This window comes from Rhea americana, unplaced genomic scaffold (genome assembly GCF_003343005.1).
Source record: "Rhea americana isolate MKP2758 unplaced genomic scaffold, rheAme1 scaffold_543, whole genome shotgun sequence".
Classification (NCBI taxonomy): Eukaryota; Metazoa; Chordata; class Aves; order Rheiformes; family Rheidae; genus Rhea; species Rhea americana.
The window spans coordinates 44,110-54,906 of NW_028186694.1; the positions used below are offsets into that span (position 1 = coordinate 44,110).

At 43.2% G+C, this 10,797-nt stretch overlaps 1 protein-coding gene across 1 annotated transcript in view; it reads right to left on the reverse strand.

Moving 5' to 3' along the window:
* Nucleotides 1–9,653, reverse strand: part of SETD2 (SET domain containing 2, histone lysine methyltransferase) — a 53,506-nt gene extending 43,853 nt beyond the window's left edge. The window contains exons 1-4 of the mRNA XM_085318598.1: nt 9,592–9,653; nt 2,590–7,037; nt 884–1,015; nt 154–282 (exon numbers count right to left, since the gene is read on the reverse strand). Coding sequence (XP_085174724.1) covers nt 154–282; nt 884–1,015; nt 2,590–7,037; nt 9,592–9,633 — 4,751 coding nt within the window. The 5' untranslated portion in view covers nt 9,634–9,653. The remainder of the gene's footprint in view (nt 1–153; nt 283–883; nt 1,016–2,589; nt 7,038–9,591) is intronic.
* Between the last annotated feature and the right edge of the window lie 1,144 nt (nt 9,654–10,797).

The window sequence follows — 10,797 nt, forward strand, 5'->3', positions numbered from 1 at the left end:
CTGGTAAGAGCATGAGGAGGACATATAAAATTGGAGGAAATTCAGCTAATCTACACATGTTAATGAAATTGAGAAAATGCAAGCAACTTATTTTCCATTCATGAGGGAGTACAATAGCACAACTAGAAGGTCATTTGAAGAGCAAAGGCTTACGATGGGAGATCTTTGGCAGCTCTGAGCCCCCAACCTTTCTTCTCAGTGAGGATCACTTCAACATCTGCATGCTGTTTCTTCTGGAACCGTCTGTTGGAACAGTAGTCGCCATTTGGGCACCTGGAAGAACTAAGTGAAAGAAAGGGAACAAATCAATTCCCAGGAGTAACAGAAACAGCTCAGATGGGAAACAGAGATGAAGTAACAATTATAAATTCAGTGTAAAAACCTTCAAACATGTTTTGCTATAAAAAGTATAACCATCTGACTGTCAACATGCAAATGCAGACAGTTTATTTCAGGAAAGAAGATAAAACACTTTCAGTCTGAATGCCACCGTACTTCTATGTCATAAAACTAAAACGGACTGAACTTTGCCTCTTCTCTTCACTTTTCTATGGTTTCTTCCCAGGAGATCTCCCCTTCCTCTGCATCTACTGCCTGGGCTAAGCAGAAGACAAAGTGCAGGGTTTCTGCCAAGTAACTCCTTTCCCTCCATCCCAGCTGGTACCAATCCTCCTGCCAGGGAGCGCATCTGTTGCTGTGACCATCAAGCCCAGCCACACATGCCCACCTCTGAAGGTCAAGCCATACTGGAGAGCCAGTGCAAACAAAGGTGCAAAGACAGCTTGATGCCACTGTCTGGGAAAGAGAGAATTCATTTAAGGGCTCACAGGTCACCTTGCACACAACACTGCCGAGTCCTGGCAACTCGTGATGTAGCACTTACCACTCTATCATAAGCAGGCGATTGAGACAGTCTTCGCCACAAGCAACCTCCCCCTGAGCTCGTTCTTCTTTGGAAAGAGGAGGGCATTCACACAGCATTCGCTTAATATCCCGGTGAGATTTGTTCTTCTTCCTATTGAAGGTAAGTCGTTGGGATACAGTTTAAGACAGTATTTGCATAGAGAAATACCCGCCTGTCTATCAGTTGTTASTGGAGGAAATTCAGCTAGTCTTTGGAAACCGGGCGTATGGATTATCTTTGGACAACCACACAAGAAGGTCCAAGGGCAACCAAGGAGAATTTACTTCTTTGGAGGAGGAAGTGATGACCTTCTGATGACAAAAGATTATTTCTTAGAAAGACTTGCCAGAGTAACTAGCCACCTTCTCCTCGGTGTACACAATCCAATTTTACTGTCCACATAGATGTGCCCATAAATACACAAAGAGTAAGGATCAAAATCCCTTCATTTTGTCATATGAGCAAAGAATYCAATTTCCAGAAAAGAAAGTCCTAATTTTTACAGAGAAAGGATTTCTCACTACATAGTACCAGCTATGAACAATTTAAAAGGATAAACTTTGATTATCCTCTCYTGAAATACTATATGCTATAATAGCATATAACAACATATGGAGACAAACTCCAGAGGTCCCTTCCAACCTCAACTATTCCTTAACATGCCACTTACTTTCTCTGATTCACAAGCCAGGAGAAAACCTATATTCTAAAATATTAACACATAAACCCTTAATTGAGCGCACATATAATTTGAAAATTGCATTTTGTTTATAAAACAAAGGGGTACGTGGTCTTTAGACTTCAAATCAGGAATATCTTTTAAAACGTCTATATATATGTATATATATATATATATAAAACTGTAAAACATTTTCGCTTGTTTTTCAAGCAAAATTGAAGAACATAATGCAGAGAAGCCAGAAGAAGTGATCAAGGTTTGTGAGTGCAGATCTCGACACAYGCCAAAGCACCAGTGTCCAGGACTGTTCTTGCTACAAAGGTTCTGGGGGGATGCATTTATTTAGGTCTGAGAAAAACAAAACCGAGCTTTACTCTTTCTCAGGCTGTGAGAGCAAGGAGCCACAAGAGATAAAATAAAGACCATTAAGCTTAAATGAAACGTCAAGATTTTAAATCTGCATAACTTACCAATACTKATCAGAAGGCCCTAGCATAAACCAAGCGAGGAATAAGAATTGCTTACAAGCTAGTAAGGAGCTCTTACTCACTCTGGCTTTAAAGTGTATGTATGTTTTTGACAAGGGTGAAGGTTGTTGACTTCTGAAGCAATACACTTTGTAGTCATTCTTAAAGCTCAAAAAAATACTGCTGTTTATCCCAAAGGATCATATCCCATTCAATATTCCTTTGGAAAAGGGAAAAGGCTAATACCCTCCTGTGTCCTCCCATCTATCACCTCTTCTCCCTTGCACGTTCAGGAGCCGAGACCCGGTGGAAATTATGCTCCTTGCCCAGCATCTTCTCCTCTATGGACAGCTGTAGTAGATGTGAGCAATACAACATTCTTCCCTCCCTGTTCCTCGCTGCTCTACTAATTGCCAATTTGGCAATTAAAAAAAATAAAAAAAAATAAGCTAGTACAGAAGCAAATATAAGTTAAAATCTAGAATTGTTACAGACAAGAAAAATAGTAAAAAACATAAAAATAAAAACTCATCAGTTACCTTTCTGTCAAGTACACGTTTTCCTCAATAAGGTCGAAGTAGCAGGGCATTTTTCCTTGCTTGGCAAACTCCTTCCAGCGCTGCGGGTCTCTGAAGTCTTCCATAATACACAACCGACCAACCATGGAGGAATCCTGCGGCAATGAGTCGACTTGCTCCCCCTCCATTTTTACTTTCTTCCTCTCTCTTGAGTCTCCATCGCTCTCAGAGTCACTTTCCAACTCCTGGCGTCTTTTTTTGGGTGGTCCTCGCTCTTTCACATCATTCTTATCCAAAACCTTCACCTCCTCCTTCTTCTCACCAATGGATACGGGCTCCTTGGTGGAATTGCTGCTGATCTCATGTGCCTGCACAGAACCTTTTTCTTTCTGTTCAGGAACATGAAATTTGCTCGACTGGCTGGGAAAATGAGCCTTACAGTCATCATCCCAGCGGTCATCCTCTTCGTACTCCTCATGATCCTCCGTCAAGGAATCTGGTACTTGTCCTTGAACTCGTTCATAAGTCATTCCAGAYGGCCGGCTAGCAGATCTGGCATCCCAATAACCATTGCCTTGCCAGTAACTCTGAGAGCCACTGTACACTCCCGAACCGGGCTGGTAAACATAACCGGAGTAGACTCCAAAACTGCTGTCAGGCTGCTGATATGTACTACTGGGCTTCTCCGGCTGGGAAAAGTCCCAGCCCAGACCACCCAAATCCTCTGTCGTATGAAAACCGTCCACCCTGGAAAAGTCTCCGAGGCCAGACTGATTAAGCCCACCCTTCCCTTGCCTACTGTCTGGCTTGGAAGAATTTGTTTGGTGTTGAGATTTATCAGCACCTTCAAAACTCTCAGGCAGACAAAACATCTGCGCTTCCTGCTGGCCAACTGGTCTACCCGTGGAGACCAGCTCCTTCAGTATCATTCTCTGCTCCAGACTGGATTTGCTGATGGAATCTGCTGTCAACTCTGCCTGACTCGTACTGTCAACACCATCACTCTGAGGCTGGGAAGCATCCGGGCGCAGCTCTTCCATTTCCTTTCTGCTAAGCTCAGTAGATGTTGCCGGACTCTTGTCCATTCCTCTAGGGGAACATCTGCTCTCCATTTGTGGCCCATTTTTACTTGCCAGATTCTCTGACCTCTCCTCATAATAAGGCCTGCTGGACTCCGGTCTCTCATCATCCCAGTGGTCAGAGTAGCGCCTAGTCCCTTGGCTGCTCCGAGACGAGCACGGGCTGCTTTCCTCCATCGGGATGGTTGAGTTTTTTGGCACCACCACGATGGACTGGAGCCGTTTCCGCGGCACGCCGTCATCAGAATCAGAGTCTTCTGTGTCGCTTTCTTCACTGCCCGGATCACTGTCACTTTCAGCCGTGTCCGAATAGTCATCATTGCGAGTGGGAACAAATTCGGAAGCATTTCCGCTGCTATCACACGTCGGGGCTTGAGTTACAGTTTCTGTTTCTTCTGCCGTGACAACAACATCACAGGATGGAAACAAAGCTTCTGAAAAAGCAGAAGCCACCAAGGACTCATTTTCTTCATCCCTCTCAGCTGATAATCCAAGACACTGATCATCGGACCCAATTCCTTCCGTAGAAACAGCACTTTCTGCTGCTGCTTTCTCTCTGCTCCGGTGTTCCAGAGGTACTTCTGAATAATACGAGTGTTCATCTTGAAACGATGATTTTCCTTTTGCTAAATGAAGATCGACGTGCTGACTATCTAATTCCTGCATCTCTTCAGTTTCAGAAAGCTGCAGCAGCTTCTCACCTTTATCCAGCTGGGCGCTATCCCACTTGGAAGTGACAATTTCGTCCAGCTGCTGTGAAATGATGGGATTGTCTAATTTGACTCTCAGGGAATACTCATCCTGGGAGGAATCTCTGCTTGAGCTATCCACAGTTAAGCTAATTTTATGGGAAGGATTAATATGATACTGCTCATCTTCACATGTAGACTTTAAGTTTTGATCCTCCATGCTTTCATAATCGCATGTAACTGTTTGTGGTTCTACCTGAATGTCCAGAAAAGTTTCTGAAGTAACTTTTAAATGTGCTGGTTCAACTTCAATTTCAACTTCTGAATGACACAAAGACGGGGTAGCATCATCTGAAATGTAGCAAAAAACTGATTCTTTGGTTTTGTCACACGGAGTGGCCTGATCATCCAGCTTCTTAAGTAAAGTTTTTGAATGATCTACATTCACGACAGGCAAAGACACAGCTTCCCCTTGCTGCTCTGCAACTGGAGCCTCCGTTTCTTTAAACAAACTGTTACACTCACTGGACTGCACATGAGAATCATCTAGCTCTTGTTCTCTAGATGCACACACGCTTTCAAATCCATTAGATGGCAACGCATACAACTTACTCGTTTTTAGTACAGGTGATGCTTCTGACCTACACAGACTATCGTCAGAAGACRCTGCCACAACCTCCGTTTTGGAGGCACTGAAAGCTGCCAATTCGTCAGACCTACCTTCCGGGGACCCATTTATATTCAACTCCATAGGGAAACAAGTTCTTAACTGGTCATGCTTTATTAAAGTTTCTTGTTCCTTAACACTGTCATGGCATTCATTTCCTGTAAGTTCATCAGATTTTGAGTTAGAAAAACCTACTTTTGACTCATCTATCTTTTTAAAAGTGGGTGACTCATTTAATTGATTTAATGGAGAAAGTGTCTTTTCCCTTTCAAACTTTTTTGCAACGGACATTCTCATTTCACTGCTTTTTAGACAAGAGGTCTCTAAATCTAGAGAATTAGACTGCTGCTTTATTTCTTCAATTGATTCTGTACAACAGAAAGAACTTTTAAATTTATCAGACTTTGGTGCAGGGGTCTTTGAAGGGGTGGACTTATAACGGGAAGAATTCACATTACTGTCAGGTTTAGAATGGGATGTCCCCTTTCGATACCCTAGCTCATCAAGGGGAGAGCACCTTTTGGTAACTTCACTTTCTGAAGTCCTTTTTGAATCTCTATCTGCTTTTGAAGAAGACTTTCCTCTCCTCTCCATTTCAGCATGAGATGACTCTATTTTGCTGTCCCTGTCCGATTTAGAGTAAGAAGTCCTAGAATCTCTGTATGAGGAAGAATGGGATGACGTCCGCCTGGAGTCACTCGATCTGGAATGTGTCCTCCTRTATTCATCTTCTGAATCAGAACTTTCTCGCGCCCTGTTATCTGCATATGAGCGAGAATATCTTGTCCTTTCTCTGTAAGGGGAGCTCCGATGGTATCTCCGGTCGGATTCATAGTAATGCGAGCGCTCTGACCTCGAATAGGAAGAGCTGGTTCTAGAGCTCCGATCAGATCGGGAACGAGAACGAGACCGGCTCCGCCTTCTTTCTCTGTCTGATCTAGATCGGGAGGAACTATACCGCGAATCTCTTTCTGATTTTGAATAACTAGAATATTTTTCATCTCTGTCCGATTTAGATCGTGAGGAAGACTTCAATAGTTCTTCACCTCTGAGAGATGTAGAACTTCTTCTGGCATCTCTCTCYTTTTCTGTGCTTGATATTTTTAGCTCATGTGACCGCTGGCTGGAAGAAGTCCTCACAGAATCCTCATCAGATTCGGAACCCAGGAAGGTGCCATCAGACTGGGAGAACTTCCTCTTCGAACCCTGTTTCCTAGAGCACAGGGAAGCACCCTTCGAGCTGTCTGAAACTTCATCCTCTTTCCCAATATGGGAATCTTCCTTCTGCGGAGTTATTTCCGTCTGCTCAAGCGCATTTTGAGTTACATGTTCCTCAGAACTGTGTGATACAGCATCCTGTCTAACATTCAGTTCCAAAGCTTCCTTAGGTACTACACGACATGGCTCCTTTGAAGCGGGGACTTCAGTTTCTACAGGTGGYGACAGCAACAGTGTCGACAGCAATGTCACTGGCAGTTGTGGCACRGCTGCTGTGGCAGGAACTGGTATGGATGCTGGTGATGACACTGTCAGCAGAGGTGGAGGTGGTGGTGTTGACGGAAATTCTGCGGCCACTGCCACCAGTTCTGTCACTGGTGCCACAGCCGGCGGCGGCGGTGGTGGTGGTAGCGTTGCTGCTGCAGCAGCAGCTAGAAGCGGTTTTGCTGTAACGTTAAGCAAAGGTTTCTTAAAATGGGTCTTCCCTAGCTCTACCTTCGGTTTTGGAGGTGAAGATTCTTCAGCTGGACCAGAAGCATCCCCAAGAACCATTTTAATTTTGGGGTTAAAGTCAGTTTGATGGGGTGCTGCTGGGGAGTTCTGAGTTTCATTTTGTTTCTCAATTCCGAGACCAGACAGAAACCTATTTGTCAAGGGTTTCTTGGTTGAACTAAAGCTGAAAGACACCTTTTGTCTTCCTTGCTCCTCTAGGTTAACCTTCGTTTTGGTGCCTTTGGGCAAAAAGCGACTGGAAGCAACACCTTTGAACACYGGGCCTTTGATAAAGCCAGCCTTCTGCACGGTTTCAGTCTTGATCTGCAATAAAAAAGAAAAAGATGCTGTTAGAAGAATTGGGKTTTTTTTAACTCTGTTCTGCAGAAGCACTGAACAATTTTTTTCTACCTGGTCATTTTTTTGTGATGATAAAATAGAAATTGATACCATGGCTGAAGTCAGGGATAGCACAGCCACACTACCTTCTGTGCCTCTCTCCTTTATGAAATCAATCAATGGCGCTGCTCAGATTCCCGCTCACTGTCTTGCAGTGAAGTTTGTGCTTTCCAAAATTCCATTCATTTTCGGTGTTATAAAGCTGGACATCATATTCTCTATAAGACTTAGAAGCTCAGGACCTTAAATGAGAAAGTGGCTCTCCACCACTGAGGTGCCCTCGCTTTGGAAACGGAGCAAGTCAAGAGCAGCAAGGCTCTTCCAATGCAGGAACCTCTTACCTTATGGAAAGTGTTTATCAAAGCCTGAGATTAGCAACTTTCAGAGCATGAARCACTATATTTATTTGACTTGGCATTTGTCCAACTGTTTTAAAGCTTAAGACTTGTCCATGCAAAAGYTTTATCATCATCTACAACAGCAGAGCAAGAATAAAATTCTTAAGGATGAATGTAGTCAGTGTTGTAAAAAGGTGTTTTTGTCAATACTCTTTATTCCTATAAATCCAAACTGCATTAGTGTAATTACACTTTSCCTAAGAAGCATACTCTTAATGAAAACAGTTGTAACAGTATAAAAACTGTATAGAGTAGGGCTTTGGGCTCATAATTATTGCATGAACACATCCTTGGCAGCAACAGTGGTTTCCTGCAACTTATTGTGAATTATTATGTACTTTGTTATCCTTTAACTTCTGTAAAACAATGCATAGCAGCCAAGGCTAAAGGCACTGTGGTAAATTATTAAATAAGACGTTGGCGGAACTGAAACCCCATCCCGTTCTATTTGCAACCTCAGACACCTTTTATATAAGGTAAGTTTGGTGGGGGGGAAGAGGGGTAAATATCTGGTTTTATTATTTAAATTGCAAAAAAACRTGTCATGGTCTGCATGTGACTCAGTTCTGGCCAACAAACCCAGTATCACACACATCTGATCTTCAGGAACAGATGATTAGCTGCATTCTTGGGAAGGAAAAAAAATCTGACTCCTTTTAGGCATTTCTTAACGGGCACCCACAGACCAAATAGCGACTTTGAAAAAASTGCACATTGAGACCTTCGAAAACACACCTCTCCTCCACTGCTGTCTCACAGCCTTCTCTGGAAATACTGTATCTGTTTTCAACAGGATTCACGTACCAGAAGTGAATCAGTTTTTAATCTTAACTAACGCACAAGGGTCTTCACTGAAGCACTAAGGACAAAATCAAGTGTTCAGCCCCTGTTTGRTTATGGTTCCTGGAAGTCTGAATGCTACTGGCACCACTCCCCCACCGGACGCTGGGCTCAGCTTTCCCAAGAGCGCGGGAGCCCCACTTTGCTGGGTCACTTACCATCTTCATGTGACAAGAAATTCACACTTTTTTTTACCCTCAATCTGTGCATAGTTCTTGGGACAATGCAGCAGTAAGAGATCAGGTTTCTATCTTCCCACGTATCTGGATGGAAGCTCTCCAAATCTCAACACAAATGCACTTCTGAATCCAAACCAAGCCATAAATTGCATTTCCCTACTATAACAGCTACATAGTCAATACAAAAATAATGAAAATTGTAAATACAGTCCATCAGCATTCAAGACTTTTATGAAAACTTTTGTGAAAGTTTTTTATGAACAAAAATTCACAGTTACAGAAATATATGTTAGTGTTTTGATGAAAAACTTGCTAACTCCCAGTGCAACAGAACTGAAATCTGAGCTCACGCTTGAATGCTGTGGTTTGGATACAGCCACCTTTACACGAAACACAGGACGTGAAGGGGAGAAAGGYGCTCCTATGGTTACGCTCCCCTAGTTTTCATAGTCTATTTAGTACAGACTATGTGTTCCAGAACAAATATTTCACCCTCATATGTTCACCTTTCTAGGGAGTTTTTTCTTAAAGAATACCAAGTTTAGGGRAAAAAAAAAGGACTTACATAATTTAAAAATGCTACAGGTAGCTTTTGAACTCTAATAGGTAGCAATTCCTGGCGAAGCTCTCTAACAGAAAAGGCATTCTGCTCCTTTCTCCAATGTTTTACCAAAACCGCATGTGCCCCAGAACTGCGGGTATTTTGCGGAAGGCGAAGGGTGGTACAAGCATCGCTCTGCACAGAGTTCAGCAGAGGTGAGCGACTGCTGGCGCAGYGGGAGGCGTTACTCCTGCAGCTCTCGGGTCACCACGAGCAGTCCACGCACAACACACCCAACGCAGACTGTGATCCTAAAGCATCAAAGATTACTAGCAGTAATCATTCCTACGCGGGGAAGTTATAAAAAGTTCTAATCTCAGARAGTTTTCTCCTTCCTCATTACATTTGCTGAGCCACGTACAGAAATCACAAACACTCAAGAAATCTGTAGATCAAAATAACCAAGTTGGGCCAAAGCATTTCTCAAAAGTAATAGAAAAAAAGGAATCAATTTTACTCACCTCATTTTCTTCTTCTCTGTTGCAATCCAGCCGAGAAAACATGCAAAAGGAAACAGAAAAATAAGGTGTAAACATCAAGCAGAAGCAAGAAACGAGAAATCCCTACCACTGAAAGCAGGTAAGGTGCCGGTATTCTGTGCCACGGAGGCATCAACACTGCAAATAGTCCCGCAGCAACAAACCTAAGGTTTTTACCACCRATTCCTACAGAAGACGCCTAGTAGTAAACCACATACGCCAGCCACTTTGGAAGAGGAGCCCCGCAAAGTTTTGAAGCTTGATGATTTGAACACTGAAAGGTCTTCAAGGGCTTGGACAGACCAAACCTTTGTAGATTCAGCTGCTGCCTTGATGTGGTCCTCTGACAATTCACAAAACCAGCCAGAACTTCTTTCAACAGAGATGATACTGCAGAGATACTGCAGTGGATTCCCAGATARAAAAGTCTTGCAATGAAGATATAGAAATCTGAATTAGAATTTTCCTCAGCAGCCTAGAAGTAGTGAAAGTATTTGCCTCTCTCATCACCAGAAATTAAAACAAAAATGCTAACCAACATCTTATTTTTGTACTGCCTGAGAGGAATTTACGGCCCTGCCTGTTTAACCCGGTGCTCAGGATCCAAGAATGAAGCGCTTCAGCGTTTACCCTCTTGGCAACAAAATCATTTTGTGCATCATTACCTTGATGCCACCCAAACCTGCCAACACTCCRAGCCAAAAGGAAAGCCCACCTTTCCAAGTAGTTTCCTTCATTAAGTTTTTCACTCTGATGCAACAGGGACGGGGCAAAAGATCCATCGTAGAGAAGGGCTCAGCCATCACGACCCATTTCTCCATTGAAACAATCATTGGTGAAGCACTAGGAGCAACCTGCTGGGAAGCCCTGCCACCACGAGAGATGTACTGCTGCCTCTCTGAAGGCTCACTTCCAAATGATAAAGCTGCATTAATACCTCATAAATTACTCTCATGATGGCAATAACAGGCTTTGCTTCTGTTGAGGACACAAGACCTATGAGTTTCAGTAAGCTGTGGGCTTAGCCAAAGGATACGCACGTGATTTAAGGGGGTTAAGAAAGCTATGAATTCTTCTACAGCTCTACGGCGCAAATTAGTGCCTAGAAGGAGGTTTTATTTTTAAGAGCATGGAGTTTCAGACTGCCAGAACGCCCTCATCCTTGAGAGTCATACACTGCGAGTGTCA